Source organism: Pelodiscus sinensis, chromosome 1 (assembly GCF_052426305.1).
Source record: "Pelodiscus sinensis isolate ZL-2025 chromosome 1, ASM5242630v1, whole genome shotgun sequence".
NCBI lineage: Eukaryota > Metazoa > Chordata > Testudines > Trionychidae > Pelodiscus > Pelodiscus sinensis.
Genome location: NC_143052.1, coordinates 201,506,706 through 201,526,912, shown reverse-complemented (window position 1 = coordinate 201,526,912; position 20,207 = coordinate 201,506,706). Strand labels below are relative to the sequence as shown.

The following is a 20,207-nucleotide window of genomic DNA, read 5'->3' as shown; positions in this document are numbered from 1 at the left end:
AGATTGTGATGTAATGTTAAGTGTGTCCGGTATTTTTGTTGAAACCATTTGGCAACCCTACATATATTTGCATTGCACTGTTAGAAATTAGTTTCAAAAGACAGTTTGTTAGCGTTCATCAGCTTCTGAACATCCCATTAAAATGTACAGATCTCCCAAATGACCAGACTGTCAGGTGTTCACATGATTTGCTATATATGGAGTCGACCCTGTGCCAAATTAAGTCAGTGAATGGCAATGTTGTCAGTGACTTCAGTGGATACAGAGCCAGACCCTGGGTGCATTTCCAGTGTACCAACAGGATGGTAAACAAATGTCAGTATAAGTTTCTTTTTGTACTTATTCTATAATTGAAATGGTAATGAATAGTTCAAAACCTATTTACAGATTCAAATTCCATATTTCTATATTACCACAGTCTCCTTTTATTTAGCTTTCATATATATATATATATATATATATATATATATATATATATATATATATATATATATATATACACATACCATCAATATATAGGAAACATCAAACTATACAAGATAAAAACAATTTTAGTCCAGACTTCTTAAATCTTCGCACAAAGCCAAAAGAAATGCTGAAATTCTTTCTTGATGTGTCACAAAAATAAAATCCTACATAATTTGACTTTCTCATATTGTGTCACAGGAGAAAGCTGTGGGCCAGAGTATGGGCCTGTATAAATTAGAAAGGGAAGAAGGTGACAGTGATGAGCCATAAAGACTGCTCCAGACTAGTCTGGCCTGTGGACCTGACAGAAGGTCAGGTGAATGGTATACATGGAATGCTTGCAAAAGCTGATCAAGTAACCATTCCATCATGTACTCTCCCTAAAAACCTCTGAAGAATTCTGGCGGAACAAGCCACGGTGCCTCCCATGGTTTCTGTAGCAGCATGTTATTCAAATCCGCAAATGCAGGCCATGATTTTAAAGTTAAAATCTAACACTATATAAGGTGAAACATTCAGACCAGGATTTCCGAGACGCTTAAGTGAGAGTTAAAAGAGGTTGGGCTCACTGAGCCCCCTTTGGAAATCCTATCTTTAATCTAACTAAAGCACTACAGGTCACATTAACCTAGATACACATCAATGCTTGCATATGCCATTTTACAGGTTTTAATTGAAGTTTTGTCTGTGTTTTATTAAGAGTGTAATTAACTGTGGAAGATACCCTGTCTGATTGATTTCTGTCTTTAAAAGAAAAAGCAACTTTATCTACAGAATTCTCACAAGTAATGCAACCCTGTCACAGGGCCAACTCACCACCTCGGTGCCTCTAGCCAGCTGGGAATTAGCTCGCTGACTCACTGGATGCCTCCCTCTAGCTGGTGTCTCCCCATGTTCTCACTTCCCTCTCTAGTCCAGACCTGTGTCATTCTTGGACCACAGCATCCTCACTCTAGTGTCTCTGAGCCCCCTTTCAGGGGTGTAGGTGTTTATCTAGCTTTGCACTCCAGGGTCCTACCCTCCCAAGGGTCACCCAGTTTTCCTCCCAGGGAACACCCAGTTCCCCTGTACCCACCTTGCCACAGTGACCCACGGCCAGTCTTCATCTAGATCCTTCCTCAGGGGCAAAGTGTGGTCTGGCATGGCCACTCATCACTGGCAAAGGAGTGTGGACCTGCTGCCTTTGCCTACCACGGCTGCCTCTCTGCAGCCCTAGTGGTCTCAGGCCTTGTTTCAGGCCCTGTAGCCTGGGAAAGAGCTTAGCTAGAGCTTCCCCAGCCCTGCCTTCCTTCCCCAGCACTGCTCTGCTTCCCTGGCAGCCAGGTCCCTCCTGCTCTCTATTCAGAGCAGCAGTTAAGTTCCCCTCTCCCTCCAGGAGCCCTTCTTTACATAGCCCCCATCATTAGCAACAACTGCCTCAGCTGGGATTTCAGTCTCAGCCTTCACTCAGGGCTGGGTTTTTGCCCTTAAAGGGCCAGTGCAGGGCAAGCGCCCTGTCACACAACCCAAAAAGAGCCTGGAGTTTAGACTCTCAGAAGCTAAGAAATGAGATACCAAAACTTTAAAAACGAAAGCCCAGACAGACATAAGGCCATCACTTCTAAGGCAATTATCTGGTTTGTTTATATGAAAATTAATGAAAAAGGAAAAATGAGTTAATAAGATGCTCGGCCCTTCTTCTCTCTTTCTTGTATTTAAACAACAAACCTCAACATATTCTTGCAGTAAGAAAAAACAAGGTACAAAATGTACTTACTATTCTTATGGGCTTACCCAAGAATAACTAGTTTAATCCACATATTGAACCAATAAAAATAAAATTCTGTATTAAGGATTAAAAATTTATAAGCTGTTTGCAATTCTGAGGGTAAGGAATTTCTGTGTTATGTGGCTAATGAGCCCAAAGAGTTATTTTAAATTCCAGATTGAAATAGAAACTAAAGCTAACTACAATTTTTTAGCCAACAGCAATTAAAAAAAAAAGGAAACCAAAAAAATCCCAGACAAATAATTTTTTTAGAACATTCTTAAAGGCCCACTCATGGCCTTTTTTTTTTTTATTAATAGAGAAAAGAGAAAATGAAGTTAAGAACCTTCTTAGGCTATTTACTAACAATTTTTTCCCCACAAACTTGTTTATGCGTTTCAATAAACAATACCTTAAGCATACTCAGAGAAGTTTCTATCTTGTGTCAATGACAGTTGTCTAAATGATACATTACAGATGCCACTGCTTGTGATTCCATAGTAAAGCGTCCCTTCCCTGCTGCACAGCCACTAGCCTCTGGGCAGGGGAGCACTCATCTCCTGGTTCCTGCACAGGAGCACTCCTCCTACCCCTTCCTGCGGCTGCGCAGGAACCGGGGGATTAGCGCTCCACCACCTGGAGGCTGGCAGTTGCACAGCCGCAGGAAGGGGCGGGGGAGCACTCTCATTCCCCATCTGGAGGATGTGTGTCCGCGCGGGACCCAGGGGGTGAGTACTCCCCCGTCCAGAGGGTGGCTAACTCCGCCCCCCGACCCACAGATGCCCCCCCCCCTGCACAGTTTGAAAAAAAGTCTTGTATACCCTGCAGGTTATACTCGTGTGCGGGGTATACACAATTTTTTTTTACTCAAACTGCAAACACCACGGGGTATATTTGGGTGCGGGGTATACCCCGGTTGCAGGATATATTCGCTAAAAGACGGTATATCCACATTGGAGCTGGAAACAAGCTTCCCAGCCTAATGTACAAGCTTAGCTAGCACACTAAAAATAGCAATGTGGATGTTACAGGTTGGGCTCAGTCTCAGACTTGAGAGCCCGAGTAGCAATGTGTCCATATTGCTACTTTTAGCGTGCTAGCTAGAACCCCACCAGCATAAATTTGTCTACCTGGGCTGGAAGGCTCACTCTCAGCTGCAGTGTAGACAAGCCCTGTGGGACCATGGCAAGTTGGCAGAGGTTAGAACAGTCATCAGGCTGCTTTACCTGCACTGGGGCTGAGGGTGGCACAAATCCAGCCTGTATATCTGACTAAAACAGTCCCACTGTCTGGTGCAGCATATAATCTGAACCATGTGTCTATGCTGAAAACAGGGCTGCAGCACAGAAGGCCACAATATGGCATTTAGAGCCACCAAAAATGTCTCCTAAAGGATAGTGATTTGCCTTCACAGATGAGAAAAGCTGAAAAGAAACAAGTAAAATACATAAACATCTTCTCTAGTTGACAGGACATATTTTCCATGTTTTTGGTAATCAGCATTGACCGTGTAAAGATTACTAAAAGGCACAGAAATGTCTGAACAAATTACTATGTTTATGTATGTTGGCATTTTCAGATAGAGTCATGCCAAAACTTACTTTTTGTTGAATTCAAGCAAGTTTGGAAGTATGAAAGGGATGACATTGCTTTCAAAATTTTCAGTCTGCTAAAGAAAATATCAGAAATACTGCCGCAGTGCTGCTTAAATCCTACACATAAACCTTTGTGTATTTGCTGAGAAACAGTTAATCCAGACTGAACTATCGTAGTATTGCAAGGGAAGTACTATACAACTGAACGACAATGAAAAATCTGAGCAGGGCGGAATAGGTGTCAATTCCAATTATGTTAATGAAGTTAAAAGTCCCACAAGAGCCCAGTAATGTTGGAATATTGTGCAGTTTATGTAACAGTGCCTTGAAAAATCCTTAGAAGTGCTGCAGCTGTAATATGCTTATCCCCTAAAAAAGGAGTGATCCACACAGAGCAATATTAAGTCAGCCTCTTCGCTCTAATCATTCCTCTTCAGTCAGGCCCACGTGATGGTTCCATATGGGTCAGAGAAAAGCTTTCTGTTCTACCACATGGCTATAGAGATGCCATTCACAATGTTAATACCTGCACCCCAAGTAGAAGAGGCTGCTCTTCCAGCTTCCCACACCAGAGAGATGAGGCCATGACTTAGCTTCCCTTCCTCCCTTTGGAAGCACTGGGAAGGGACAATGCCAAGAACTACTCATTCCTAATGGATGTTGAAAAGCATTCTCCCCCCTCGCACAACATTTACACAGGACTCCAGCTTGAAAGCAACATTGTAGCTATCATCAAAGAATTAGTCCCGACTTGGATCTGAATTAGAGATTATTGGCTTCAAAAGCAATGGATTGTTGTCTAAATTAAAGAAGAATCTCCAATATCTATCACTAGACATAGCACAGATAGATAGAGGCCTGGAAGGAAACTATTAGAGCTAAAAGAGAAATAATTATGCCAAGTGTTCAGTCTAAGAAAAACCATTTCAGTCCTATACAAACTTCTTTTCAGCATTACCGTAAGGTGCATCACAGCAATACTCCAGCAGCCCTAGGACTGGCAATGTATCCCGTGAGTTCAATGTAGTATTGTATCTAAATACTTTCACTGAAAGTTTAGTGATGCTTTTGCAGCACGTTGGCAATATAAATGAAACTTCCTCATTAAAAAGGTAGTTTTCAATACCTCAACTAATGCATTTATTCTGTGATGCAACACACCTAGGGTAGGTCTACACAGCAACATTATTTCTAAATGACAGTCTGTGTCTACACAGCAGGAAGTTATTTTGAAATAATATTGAAATACTGTCATGCTGGAGGACTTCTTACTCTGACTCCTGTAACCTTCATTGTACGACAAGTGAGGGAATTTGGAGGAAGAGTGCTCTATTTCAAAGTAAGTGCTGTAGATGCTCCTAATTTTGAAATAAGCTACACAATTGACATAGCTCAACTTGCATAACTTAATTCGAGGTAAGCCCTGCTGTATAGACACACCCATATTGTTTTAAACAGGCCACTCTACTTTGATGCAAGAATGCATATATGAATCCCTTTACCAAGATTTACACATGCTGATGTCAAACCAATAATGTCTACAGATCAACATTATGTATGCACCTTAGCTAGAAAAATAGTTGCATATGAAGTTCTTTTCATTTGAGTACTTTACCCTGAATAAGCACAATCTAGAAAAATTTAGAAATTTACAACTGTTTTCAGAATTCTAAGCTACAAAATTAAGTAGGTTGTGAAAGCACTGGACAAATTCCTGTTACTGACAGTGAAAATATCTTCTGAAGTTGTGAAAAGGAATGAATGATTTATTTAAAAAATAGGTGAACAACTAGTACAGCTGATTAAAAGCTATTGGTGATTCCTAACTTACTACAGCCTTTTCTGGAAAAAAAAATTCCAGAAATAAGTTAAAGTATTTTAATAGTAAGATGCTACAAAACACCTTTAAAAATGTTTCATAACCTCAACGTTATTTTGTTATCTTTTATTCCCTCCCCCCCATTTTGATATCCTCCTTGCGTTATCCTCATTTTAAAAGAGGGTTAAAGGAACTCTCTTCAGATACTGTCAAGACCACTCCATAGGTTAGTCATTAGAGAATTGTCTACTTTAGTGCTTCCTATAGCAGCCATGTATATGTTAGCCATGTACAGTAATCTTCTGATAATCCAGAACCTATGGGACCTAGGTGATGCCGGATTATCAGATATGCCGGAATATCAGGAGGTAATATAAAATGATTATGTATATACTGTATATAGTATACAGGCAGTCCCCGACTTACGCGGATCCGACTTATGTCGGATCCGCACTTACGAACAGGGCTTTCTCGCCCCGGAGGTCGAGGTGGCGGATTGCTACCTGCGAGCTCCGGGGCGAGAAAGCCCCATTCGTAAGCTGCTCCGGTGCCCCTGGTCTGCTGGAGACCGTCCCCAGCAGACCACAGGCACCGGGACTGAAGCCGCGGCAGGGTCCCGCGCCACTGAGACTTTGCCAGAGCAAAGCCTCAGAGGGGCGGCACCCCGCTGCCGCTGCGGCTCTGCTCCCCGTGTCCCTGGTCTGCTGGGGGGGGGGGGGGGGCGCAGCTACTGTCCCCCCCCCCAGCAGAACAGGCTTTTGTTTTGGACCCTGGGGCAGAGCAGCTGGGGCGCTGCCGATTGGTCCTGCAGCGCCGCTCTGGGCACTACTGGACCAACCCGGCAGCACCCCAGCTGCTCTGCCCCAGGTCCCGATTCAGCCGCTGCTGGTCAGTTTCAGTAGTGGCTGAATCAGGACACCTGGGGCAGAGCAGATGGTGTGCTGCTGGGTTGGTACAGTAGCGCCGAGGAGCGGTGCTACTGGAGCAACCCAGCAGCACCCCAGCTGCTCTGCCCCAGGCGTCCCCAAGTCAGCCGCTGCTGAAACTGACCAGCGCTGACTACAGGAAGCCCGAGGCAGAGTTGCTCTGCCCCAGGCTTCCTGGAATCAGCCGCTGATCAGTTTCAGCAGCAGCTGACTTGGGGACGCTTGGGGTTCTTAAGTTGAATCTGTATGTAAGTCAGAACTGGCGGTCAGTTTCAGCAGCGGCTGAATCTGGACGCCAGTTCCGACTTACATACAGATTCAACTTAAGAACAAACCTACAGTCCCTATCTTGTACGTAACCCGGGGACTGCCTGTATACTGTATATAAAGTGATCTTAACCCTTTTTATTGTACATACTGTATACAGTATACTGTAATGTTTTAGTTTTTTTAACCCTTTTTGCTTAGTTCAGCTGATGCCGCTATTACCTTGTGACTCATTTTTTGCCAAAGCTCACTCACTAGGCTCTTGCCATTTTGATGCCGGACTATCAGGAGTGCTGGACTATTGGATGCCGGACTATTGGGAGTTTTACTGTATTAAGGAAAATGCTGGATGACAAAAAATTACCCCCTTCCCTCACTAGATATGCCATTATAGAAATAGTGCAAATCCACACATTATTTGACAAGAGTTTAGAAAATTTAAAAAAAGAGAATGTAGGTTATTTAGAATTTAAGGGAACACTAAACCTTTTAGAAATTAAAAACAGTTCTCTCTTCAGCTGTCTAGATCTTTTATGCCAATTTCCATTCTATTTAATCTAGATTCTTGGCTTACTATAGCTCCCTTTCATCACTTAGGTCCCAATCCTGCAAACACTTACACACATACTTAACTTTAGTACTGTGAGTAGACCCACTTGGGATTATTCATGGCAGTAAAGTTAAGTATTTGCATGTGTGCAGGATCAAGACCTTAGTGATTCAAATTCCCAATCCTTTGTTACCTGAGGTAGAGTGTGCTGGGGCACCTCTGTGCTGGGGTTGGAGGTGAAGAAGCCAGCACAGCAGGTCTGGCTTCTAGGCATGGGAACCATGGGACTCCGTATGCTGCGTCAGCCCTGAACACCAGCTGCGTAATTCCAATGACTGGTCCCTGGCCAATGTGAGCTCGGGGGGGGGGGGGGGGCGCACTTGTGAGGCTTACTAACCCCTTAGTCCCAACCCCTGGCACACATGTCCATGTGTGGAATAACTTTTTTTTTATGTGATGTGTCATCTCCATATTGGTGCACACAAAAGTCAATCTGCACATGGACATAAATAACTAGAGGGAACACTTGTAGTTTTACATTTCTCAAAACTGAATGTGTATGATTTATTGATATTATATTTATGTAAGGCACATCAACATATTAGTCACTCCTAATCAAAACTAAATGTTTCAGCTTCAGAAATTTGATTACAAAAGCAATGAAAATTACATTAATACAAACACATAATTCATATAATCATCCTAAAGTTATGAAAAAAAGTGTCAAACAAATTCTTTGTCTCCTAGGGAATCACTTTCTGCATTTTTAATAGGGTTGTGCACAGTAAAGACATGAGCAATTTCACCAGAATTTATCTCTAATAGTTTGATCTGATAAAGTTACCAAAGTCTTAACGCTGTCTTTAGTCCTTTAGGAAACTGGCACTTGATGTTAATATAATACATTTATCGTGACTTTTATTTTTAAAAAAATCACTGTTAAAAAGTGTTATAGCAAAATAAACTTTATAGCACAATATCTTGAATGAATCCATTAGAAGTAAACCTCCAACATTCTACATTATTTTAGTGTCAAATAATGAGGTAGCACATTGTTCCAGAATTGTTCTGAATTGTGTAATCCATTCACATGTTGTTTAGACTTTACTTTCTGTTTAGAGCTTTGTACAGTACTTTCTTTCTTCTCCTGCTTTCTGTTTCCATTATGCCTTTGCAGGTGCTTATTTTCTTTATTTTTTCCCCCAACATTTTTCTCTTCCTCATCTTCATCTTCCTCCTCATCTTCATCTTCCCCCTCATCTTCAGATTCAGCTTCCTCCTCCCCCTCATCTTCAGTTTCCTCTTCCCCCTCATCTTCTCCCTCATCTTCAGCTTCTGCCTCCCCCTCATCTTCAGTTTCCTCTTCCCCCTCATCTTCTCCTCATCTTCAGCTTCCGCCTCCCCTTCATCTTCAGCTTCCTCTTCCCCCTCATCTTCAGTTTCCTCTTTCCCCTCATCTTCTCCCTCATCTTCAGCTTCCGCCTCCCCTTCATCTTCAGCTTCCGCCTCCCCCTCATCTTCAGCTTCCGCCTCCCTTTCTTCCCCCTCATCTTCAGCTTCAGCTTCCGTCTCCCCCTCATCTTCAGCTTCCACCTCCCTTTCTTCCCCTTCATCTTCCTCCTCCCCTTCCACCTCCTCCTCCCCTTCCTCCCCCTCTTCCTCATCTTCATCTTTCTCCACTTCATCTTCCCATTTCTCCCCCTCTTCTTCATCATCCCCTTTCCTCTCTTCTTCATCCTCCCTCTTTGCCTCTTCTTCCTCCCCTTCACCTTCCTCTTCTTCACTTTTACTATCTTCTTCTTCCTCCTCATCTTCCTTTCCATCCTCATTCTCAGTCTCCATTTCTGTGTCTTCACACTGCTCCTCCCTATATTTATCCTTCCTTTCTTCTACCTTCTCTTCATCTTTCTCCTCTTCTCCCTTACCCTTTTTAAAATAACCCTCTTGATTTCTCTCCTCTGTGCCTCTTCTATGATGATTCCCTTCTGCTTTTGTCCTTTTCTCACAATCATCTTCCACTTCATACTGTGATTCAGCTTCCTCACTTTCTTCTCCATTACATTTCTCCTCTTCATCACCATCTCTCACTGTTGAGATTTCATCTTTTCTAGCCTCCTTTTCATCTTCTCCCACTCCAGATTCTTCTTCACTGTTAGCTTTTTCATCCTGTTTCTCCTTTTCACTTTCATCCTCTTTCATTCCCATTTCACTTTCTTCGCTCCTCTGCTCCTGATTAAAATCTTCCTTTTTAGCATCTAGCTGTGGGGCCTCAACAAACTTACAACCAAACCCCTTCACTTTTGTTTTGTCTTCACTCGGGCTTTTTATACTGGTTTCTTCCTCACTCTCTCTCTGTTTATTTGTATCTTGCTCGTCTTCAGTTTCATTATCTTTTTCTTCTAAATAATTCATATTTTTAATGGCTTCTATTTCCTTCTGTATTCCTATATCTTTATATCTATTCTTGTGGTTTTTTCTCCTCTGATGTACGTATTTTGCAAAATCTTTACTACTTTCGTCACTTGAAGATGATGACCCAGTTACTGCTAATTGCTTAATGAATTTCTCCTTTTTCTTTAATTCTCTCTGTTCTTCATTACTTTCTTCGCCTCTGACACATATTTTCCCATATTTATCAGATGTCCTAACTTCATACACTCCTCTTTTATTTTCTTGGTGTTTAACAGATTTTTGTGCAGTTACTGAAATGGTCACTGGTTTGTAACAGGCTGAAGAAGGCAGTGTATCTGTTTCAGGGATTTGCTTAGATCTAATAGCTTTTTTTGATTTTTCAGTTTTATCACTGGGAAGACCATAAAATGTGTCTTGTTTACTAGGATTAAGATTTTCTGCATAATCTTTCTTCCCTTTCACTGATTTGATGTGATGCTTAATAGTTTGCTGAACATCAGACTTCAGTTTGCCAATAGTGCGTGCTGGTTCTAGTTTACCTTTTATATGCTTTTTATCAGCCTTAATTTTTTCCGCAAAGGCATCATTACCATTGTTTTCTAAATCCGAACCCTTTCCAAGAGACAATGAATTTAAAAATTGCTTTTGCAAAGAACTATCAGTTGATTCTGTACCCTCCTGCATTAAATTAAGAGCAGTCTTTTTCAGCCCACCCTTACCATCATTTTTCAGTTTCACATTTTTATTGTTCTTCTATTCCACATGAGAAGCAGAAAATTAAAAAGAAAGAAGGAAAGTATTAAGAACAAATTAAATGAGAGCAAAAGGAAAGAACTACATGGCACATTTGATTAAGAAAAGATTTGTCTGATAGGACTAAAAAAAGGCATAAAATGTGGGACATTCCAAATAAAATTTACTTCTTGATTAGATTAAATGTACTGTACCTATTCCATGATCAGTGTATTTACAATGGACTAAAATTACCTTTGCTTTTTTGGCTTAAATTTAAAATTTTCTTTTTTATATACTCAATTTACCAACCATATTTTGTGTAATCAATTTTGAAACATAAAATTATGAGCTGATATTGATATAATCAATGTAATATCAAAATTCTCTTATTACTTTAAAATTAATGTTGTAGGTAATACAAAAGTCTCAACTTTATAATGGATAAAGTATTATTGTGCTGTGAATCATTAAATTTCACTGTAAATTTACATACGTTTTGTAAACCTGGTTATTTTGCATATATTTTACCCGGATTTTAATCCAAATATTCTAGCAGTTAATTAAGTAAATGGCAAGTTATCTTTATTATACATTACAAAATATATAATTTAAGTTACAGTATACTGCTCCTTCATTTGCAGTAATATTATAATGTTTTATCTCAAACTGCTCCAAGCAGACAGATCCCTGCATCTATAGAGAATCCAATGATTTCAAAGGCCTCCTTGCAAGCTCGGGGTTTTACCCAGTGAAACTGCTTGCAAGATCCAGGACTAAAAGTTTAATGTAGGAAGTAGTCTAATGTAGGAAATTGCAGTCTACTGTATAAGAATTAGGAGCAAAAAAGAGAAAAGAAAGATGATACCCTACAAAAAGAAATATACATTTTCTAAATGTCATAAATGATTAATTACAATACCTTTTGCTTTTGAACTGGTGATAATTTTAAGGATTGGTCACTGGGATTCAGTCTCATCACATGTGTCTGAAAAGAATGAGGACAAAATTAAAGAATGAATTATAAATTAATTAAAAATTGAACTGAATAAGAATAATTCCTTATTTACATTTAATATATTTCTTCAAAGGAGCTTAAGTATTTCCCAAACATTAAGTCTCACTATTAAATGGCAATTGAAACTGATGTGAAGAAATGTAGTCTATTGTTAAATTATATAAATTGAATCCTTCACACCATTTAAAAATAATACGCTACAGGATCACATTTAAGTGGTCTCTAGTATATTCAGATTGTGCTCATTCCATGATCCTATGACAAGGGGGTACTTTTTTTTGTATTAAAACGGAAGTGCCTAAATATAGACTTCTAAATCAGTTGCATAATAGTAAATGTCTTGAGCACCCCACAGCTCTCACTGTTTTTCACTGTGAATTTCTGCATGCTAAGCATGTTTGAAAATCCAGACCACTGTCTTATGTGGCTAAATACAGATTTAGGAGCCTAATTTCAGACATACACTTGTTAAAATCTTGGCCTAGAATTATTCAAATCCGATATGGTCTAAAAACTACAGAATAGTATATTAATTTAGCAATCATTCAAACACACACACACACACACACACACACACACACACACACACACACACACACACACACACACTAAAGATTGATCTGTGAGAGCTTATACCATCACACTATTGGGGTACATCTAGATTACACGCCTCCGCTGACAGATGCATGTAAAATAGGCTACCCAACATAGTCAATGAAGCAGGGATTTAAATATCCCGGCTTCATTAAAATAAAAATGGCCGCTGCGCTGTGCTGGCTCAGCTGATCATCGGCACAGTCAAAACGCGGATAGGTCGACAAGGGAAGCCTTTGTCGACCGCTCCCTTATGCCTCGTGAAACGAGGTTTTCAGGAGCGGTTGACAAAGGCTTCCCTTGTCGACCGATCCGCGTCTTGACTCACGCGCTGTGCCAACGATCAGTTGAGCCGGCACAGCGTGGCGGCCATTTTTATTTTAATGAAGCCAAGGATATTTAAATCCCTGCTTCACTGACTATGTCGCGTAGCCTATTTTACATGCCTCTGTCAGAAGAGGCGTGTAATCTAGACGTACCCTTAGAGTTCTTAGTGACAGTAGTAAGATAACAATTTTTGAGATAATACCTTTCAATGGAATGGAGACCTTAGTAGGCCAAATGTTCTTAACATTTAACCAAAGATTCTTGTGCTCAGTTACCAAAATGAACCTGCTTGTTTCATGCTGCAGATCTTCACTATATGGAGCTTAATTTTTGCATCTACGCTGAAATGTACAGCATGTCACAGGGTTGTATGGACCTTTATGGGAAGATGAGGACTTGGTATTACCTCAGACTCATTAGTTGCTTCCCAAAAGAACAGTTTGAAGGTCGGGATCAGGTGAGAGGCTGCAAGTTGCCTTGTTCTCAGCTAAAAGGCCAGGAAGGAGTTCAGTTAAGAGAGACCTTGCAAGGGGCAAAATAGTCCTGTATGAGATAAAAGCTCAAAGACCACTAGAGGAGGGTCTCTCCACACTAGCTACTGAGTGGAGCTGGATGCAAAGAGGGGAAGGGGCAGAATCTTTAAAAAGAAAAGGCATGAGGAAATGCCAGGCAGCAATACCTGGTTTTTTCTAATGAACTGTCGAGACCAACAAGGATCTGAAGAAACTGCTGAGTCAAGGAAAGATGTGTTTTGATTTAAGAGAAAAGTTGCAGTTTCCAAAAATGATGTTTACTAAATTAACCTCTGCATTTATCCTATTTCCAAGTGTCCTGCTACAGTTTTGAGAAAACCGTCTAGGGGAAACAAGGCCGTTTCAGGGTCCAAAACAGCTATTGCACGGTATCATGGAAATATGTGAACATCTTAATACCAGAATGCACACAGCTTGTGAAAAAATAATGTAAAGACTGCATAATTATCATTTTTAGCAAATAATTCAGCTTTTCATGAAGCAGCAGGTAACCATCTACAAATATACTTTGGATCCATCGTCCATGCATCACAGAGTTCTCACTAGTGGTGTAGTACCTTTTTACTTAAATACAAAAGGGGAGGGGGAATCCTCAGTTTCTCTCATTCACAATCAGTTCTCTTCCAAAAAGGAAGCAGTTCTCACTGCTGTAACCAGATCACTCTCCAACTGAATGGCAGTAACTAACACCTCACCCTATGATCAGGACTATGTACAAAACGGGCACCGAGCGGGAGGGTGAGGGGCGGCGCTGTGGGACCAACCCGGCAGCACCCCAGCTGCTCTGCCCCCGGCTTCTCCAAGTCCGCCACTCATATGTTTCAGCATTGGCGGACTTGGGGAAGCCGGAGGCACAGCAGCTGGGGTGCTGCCAGGTTGGTCCCGCAGCGCCGCCCCTCACCTGAGCAGCACTGCAGGACCAACCCAGCAGCACACCAGCTGCTCTGCCCCACGGCTTCCCCAAGTCGCCACTGCCGCTTGCAGCCCCAGCTGGCCTGTCACCGGCAGCTGCACGGGGCTTCCCCCACTTCCCTGCATAATGATGGAGGGTTCACCCCATGCTGCGCCATTCCCCGCCGACCCCCCCCCCCATACCTCTTACAGCCCCCTTCCAGAGTACCTCCTGAAACTCCGGCATATCTGATAATCCGGCACCCTCTGGGTCCCAAAGGTGCCGGATTATCGGAAGTTTACTGTATTTACTGTATTTAGAAAAACTAAAACATACACAAATCCACAGGTCCAGATTGAAGGTACTCAGGGAGTTGGCAAATGTCATTGAGGAGTCTTTGGCCATTATCTTTGAAAACTCATGGAGATCAGGAGAGGTCCCGGACAACTGGAAAAAGGCAAATGTAATGCCCATCTTTAAAAAAGGGAAGAAGGACAATCCAGGGGACTACAGACCAGTCAGCCTTACCTCAGTCCCCGGAAAAATCATGGAGGGGATCCTCAAAGAATCTATTTGGAAGCACTTGGAAGAGGGAAAGGTGATCAGGAATAGTCAACATGGATTCACGAAGGGCAAGTCATGCCTGAGCAATCTGATTAGCTTCTATGATGAGTTAACGGGCTCTGTGGACATGGGGAAGTCAGTGGACGTGATAACTTGACTTTAGCAAAACTTTGATATGGTCTCCCACAATATTCTTGCCAGCAAGTTAAGGGAATATGGATTGGATAAATGGACTGTAAGGCTGATAGAAAGCTGCCTAGATTGTTGGGCCCAACAGTTGTGATCAATGGCTCGATGTCTGACTGGTGGTCGGTTTCAAGTGGAGTGCCCCAAGGATTGGTTGTTGGGCCGGTTTTGTTCAACATCTTTATTAATAACCTGTATGAGGGGATGGATTGCACTCTCATCAAGTTTGCGGATGACACTAAACTAGGGGGAAGAGGTAGATACATTGGAGGGAAGGGATAGGGTCCACAGTGACCTAGACAAATTGGAGGATTAGGCCAAAACAAATGTGATGGGGTTCAACAAGAATAAGTGCAGAGTCCTGTACTTGGGATGGAAGAACCCCAAGTATTGTTAGAGGCTGGGGACCAACTGGCTAAGTAGCAGTTCAGCAGAAAAGGATCTGGAGATTACAGCAGATGAGAAGCTGGATATGAGTCTAGAGTGTGCCCTGGTAGCCAAGAAGGCTAATGGCATATTAGGGTGCATTAGGAGGAGCATTTGCAGCCGATCTAGAGAAGTTATTATTTTCCTTTATTCGGCACTGGTGATGCCACATTTAGAGTACTGCGTCCAGTTCTGGGCTGCCCCACTATAGAAAGGATGTGAATGCACTGGACAGGGTCCAGTGGAGGACAACCAAAATGATTAGGGGGCTAGAGCACATGACCCTCGAGGAGAGGCTGAGGGATTTGGGCTTATTTAGTCTGCAGAAGAGCAAGGGGGGGATTTGATAGCATCTTTCAACTTCCTGAAGGGAGATCCAAAGAGGATGAAGAAAGGCTGTTCTCAATAGTGATGGATGCAGAATAAGGAGCAATGATCTCAAAATGAAGTGGGGCAGGTCTTGGTTGGATATTAGGAAAAACTTTTTCATTAAGAGGGTGGTGAAGCACTGGAATGGGTTACTTAGTGAGGTGGTGGAATCTCCATCCCTAGAGGTTTTAAAGTCCTGGACTAACAAAGCCCTGACTGGGATGATTTAGTTAGGATTAATCCTGCTTTGGGCAGGAGGCTGGACTCGATGACCTACTGAGGTCTCTTCCAGCCTAGGATTCTATGATTCTATGAAAAACCAAAACTGTCCTGGTAAAACATGGATGTTAGATGTCTTGACCTGGTACGGGTGTCTGAACAAGCACAATGATTCATCGACTATGGGACAGTTTCATCCTGTCATCAGACACACACAATTTTTCAGATAGATGTAAAAACAACGGCCTAATGGGCACAGTGATGGGATTCCTGCCTACCTCAGACAGGCACAGAAGGGGTTAACTAGGCTCCATCCTAGAGACAGCAGTGGAATAAATCCTCTGAGCCACCCAGAGAAGCTGCACAAAGTGCAGCCAATCATGCAGGAGTTTCAGAAAGCAACCAATCCAGCCACAGTAGGCTCAGATAAAAGGGAACAGCAGGGCAGAGTAGAGAGTTGCTGATGGGAGCCCAGGAAATAAGAACTGCATCCCTGGAGGGCTGAGACAACTGTAAGCACTTTGGACAGAGCAGTGGCTGACTACTGGGACTGAGCAGCTGAATGCCCTGAGATGAGGGTGATGAATGTGCGGGGGCCATAAGAAAGTGGCCCACAGAAATAGAGCAGCACCAATAGAGATAACAGAAGAGTAGCTAGAGGCTGCTATTTACTGTGTTCCTGGATTGGGACCCAGAGTAGTGGGCAGGACTGGGCAAGCAGCTGGACTGTTACACAGAGATACACACACCACAAGAAGGTGACACAGCCAGAGGGATGAGTTGAAAAGAGGGCATTGTGGTGCTGAAAGCCAAGAGAGGAGCCGTAGATGAAAGCAGAGACAGAGTGCCAGCATGCAAATTATGGATATGTGTGCTGACCTCAAGCTAATCCCCAGCATGACCTACAGGAATCACCTGTTCGGCTATGAGAGCTGTGCCCTATGACAGGCTCCAATCATGAATTAATGAAAAATCGAGAGGTGCAATTTTAGCAGGGTTCTGTGCAATTCTTGCTTAGATGAGTATAAAGTTGATGTTACCATTTTGTTTTTTGTTTTTTTTTCTTCTATGTCTTAAATGAATAACATCTGGTTTAAATACAATTATAATGTGGATATTAATATTCAAGAAACAAGTGCTAATTATCTATACATAAAAGGACCTATATCCTCTGAGGAGGAAAAACAAGGAGATGGAGTCTACTAGCTCAAAAATGTCCAGGACTAATGTTCCTCTTATTTTTTTCCAGCAGTGTACAGAATAATTGTTATGTGCAACAAGGCATGTGCGGATGTGCACCACCAGAAAAAACACATTTTGCTGACTGTAGGCATTCTGCTAATCAGCAGGGTGACCTTTGAATCTCTTCTGTGCGGTCACCCACGCACACAGCTTAGAGGGAACACTGTCCAGGACATAAAGAGATTATGGGCCTTGAAGTAACATATGCCCCAGAATGGTGTCTGTGCTGGCATAAAGGGAGCTCTAGAACCTGGGGGTACCAAGGTATGGTGACTACTCTTATTACAGCTATAATACAAAAAATGTTATGTTCTCCCTCAAAATGATGATTGCTAAGCCACAATTTCAGTAGTGGATATTTTACCATATTTAGCACATCAGTTGTGTTTCCAAGGCTTCGGTCATCATTTTCATTATCTGATTCTTCCTCTGTGGTACTTTCTTCAGGTTTATCTTTTTCTTGCTTCTCGTCCTCTTAAAAATAAAACAAGAAAATAAATAAATATGAACATTAAGTACAATAAATTGGAGGACATGGTATATAGCAATCCAAACATCACCCTCATGTTGTAAGAATGATGTTATACTCCATATAGTTTATGAAAATATGCTAATGATATGGATATAATACAATTGAGATGTACTTTATGCAAGACGGCTCTTGTTAGATACCATTAGAAAGATTACAATTTACTGAACGTAATTATCCAATGTGTATACCTGTATCATTTCTGTATCTGAAGCTAGGAATATTGACCATGTGTCTGTATTTCATATATGCCACTTTGGGTGACATGCCCTGCTAACACTTTAAGCACTAGAATGAAGAATCAGACTGGGATGATGGCTCCTCAGTGAGGATATTGTGAAAAGGCATGGCCTTCTTATGAATGCTCCATATTGTCACTGATTCATGGACACTGCGACACTACAGAGTCAGCTGGCCTGGTCACCTGATACTAACTACTATTTTGGACTGCTGCACTTTTCCACTGGGATATGGGGACTCAAACAAGGAATTCCTGACTTATGGAAACTCTATATAAGGGGGACAGAAACAATCAGGGCCTTCAGTTTGCTTCTCCTCTACCTTCCCCCTTAAAGAGATATTTGAAAACACCTGAAAATAAAGGTCTAGAACTGAGGGGAGGGAAAGAAGAACTGCTGAACCTAAGCTAAAAAATATTTGGCCTGAACAATATCTATGGTAGACATCTGGGTGCTGTGGCAAGTCCCTGAAGAGGAGCCCTCCAAGAGCTTATCTCAGTGACTGTATTGTTCTGTAGCATCTCCAGGGTAAATATTATTATCAGGGCTTAAAGTAGGTAAGTATTATCCTTATTATTCAGATTGTGCCTTAGCTCTCTGACACACCTCTTCCCCTAACCCCCAGTAGCAGCTCCTTCTTATTAGTTTAAAATCAAGGATGGGAAACCGTTTTTGGGTTGGGGACTGCTAACCCTCAGAAAAATCAGTTGGGGCCACATACAAGTAAGAAATGAAAAAAAAAAATCTAAACCCTCACTGATGTGGCCCCTGACTGAGGAGAATGACACTCCCCACATTCCCTTTTCACACATGAGCCTGGGGGGGGGGGGGGGGGGAGGGAGGAGGGGTAGTAGAATGTGTGTGCTCCAGCACTTGGTGAGGCAGTAGAGAGGCTAGAGCATCAGCACAGGCTCCCCAATGCTGGGGGGGAAGCACTGAGCCTCAGGGGCCAGATCCAGACAAGCTGGGACTGCATCTGGCCTCGGGGCCTTAGGTTCCCTACTCCTGGTTTAAATTAAGACTAGAATGAAGTTCAGCAGGCCAATGCAATCCAGGCCATTGAAAGTCTCAGTTCATATTTGCAGATTTTCAATTAAAAACAAAACATCTGAAATAAATTTACTTTTGGGTAAAACTTTTAGTAACACTGTACTTTTTAATTTCAAAGGAAGAAACAGTATTTTGTTTAAGGTACAGAATTGGGAAAGGCCCAGGATCTCTTCCTAGTTCTGCCACAGAGACATAAAATGTCTTGGACACATCACTTACTCATTCTATGTCTCAGTTTCTTTATAATAAAATGAGGATAACAATTACAGGGCTATTTGTAAGGCTAAATTCATGTATGTTTGAGTTCCTTATATAACAGGAGCTATGGGTAAACAATAGCAGTTGTTGTTCCTTTCAATTAACTCTCCCTGTGGATTCTTTAAACTTCTTTCCCACAAAATGGCTTAGAGAGGAACAGATTCCCAGCTTAGCATGGACAGTACTTTCCAGCCTTTATTTTAGCTCTGTCTCAGACTCTGGCAAGCAAATACTGGGTTGAGACTGAGGGATAGTGCTCATTTTCAAGTTGTGATGGTCTTCATTCCTAAAATGAGTGGTTCTCTCACACAAATATAAACGAGAGACAGAGACAGAGAGAGAGAGAGCATGCGCGCGCGCGCAAGCTTGGAAGACAACAACAAAACAGAAACATTATGTTTCACCTGTTTCACAGTCCACAGGTTTTTTTTTATTTGCTTCTGTGACATCAGGATAGTTTGCAGTGGATAAACTGAATGGGACAGTGTTGCTGCTAGCACGTAAAGAAGGTTTTAGGGAGTCTTCTCCCAATGGAGGTAATGTTCGCAGCATTCGACAAAACTGTTCTGGAGATTTTTCCTTAAAAATTTTTTTAAAGAAAATGTTGAGAACATTCTAAGACATAAGAGAAAATCACCTTTGCATACTTTAATTACAATATTTGATAAAAGTAAATACTGTAATTATGATAACTGTACACATCAATTATTTACGGTCCCAAAAAATTGACAGATATAGTAAGCTGATGCTTTCCACACAATAGTCAAATAACTGTTCACTATCTTAAAAATAAGCAACAAGAAAAAAAGCTTCTACTTTAACTTAAGAAGAATGAGTTTATTTAATCCACAATTTAAGTAAACAGAGTATTTTCCCTTTATTTCATATTATCTACAGTCTGTCGAATAGAAACTAGATTTCAGAATTTGAAAAGGCCCAATGCCCTTCATGATAAAAAATGTAAACTAAAGGTAAAAAGAAGATAACTTGAATATGTCAAAATCCAAAATTTCATACATTTCTACACTCATTTCAAATGTAAGGATCTGTAGAAATATTATGGTATGTTTTATTACATGATATATAATAATTGTATCAGGACTTAGCACAAACAAAAGCTTGGAAGCCAATTTCTGGGAAAAAAAATGGGCTTGTGAGATTTCTTGTTTCCTCATTCTGATAAAGAAGGGGCCTGAAAAAGGGGAAGGGGGGAATTGTTTGTTTGTTTTTGCCTATAAGATACTA

At 41.5% G+C, this 20,207-nt stretch overlaps 2 protein-coding genes across 6 annotated transcripts in view; both read right to left on the bottom strand.

Annotated features, from left to right (window-relative positions):
- RPGR (retinitis pigmentosa GTPase regulator) overlaps positions 1 to 20,207 on the bottom strand; it is an 84,868-nt gene that overhangs the window by 32,726 nt on the left and 31,935 nt on the right. For all 5 annotated transcript variants that reach the window (XR_012898416.2, XR_012898417.2, XM_075913244.2 and 2 more), the window contains 3 exons: positions 19,367 to 19,541; positions 17,251 to 17,360; positions 11,439 to 11,504 (listed from right to left, as the gene is read on the bottom strand). Coding sequence is in view for 3 of the 5 variants with exons in the window: in XM_075913244.2 (XP_075769359.2) it covers positions 11,439 to 11,504; positions 17,251 to 17,360; positions 19,367 to 19,541 (351 nt within the window). In the remaining 2 variants the exon portion in view is untranslated. The remainder of the gene's footprint in view (positions 1 to 11,438; positions 11,505 to 17,250; positions 17,361 to 19,366; positions 19,542 to 20,207) is intronic.
- LOC142821850 (uncharacterized) lies at positions 6,899 to 11,421 on the bottom strand. The gene is given in 2 exon segments (XM_075913247.2): positions 6,899 to 8,749; positions 8,752 to 11,421. Coding segments are annotated over 2 exon segments (2,073 nt in total). The 5' UTR covers positions 10,469 to 11,421; the 3' UTR covers positions 6,899 to 8,393.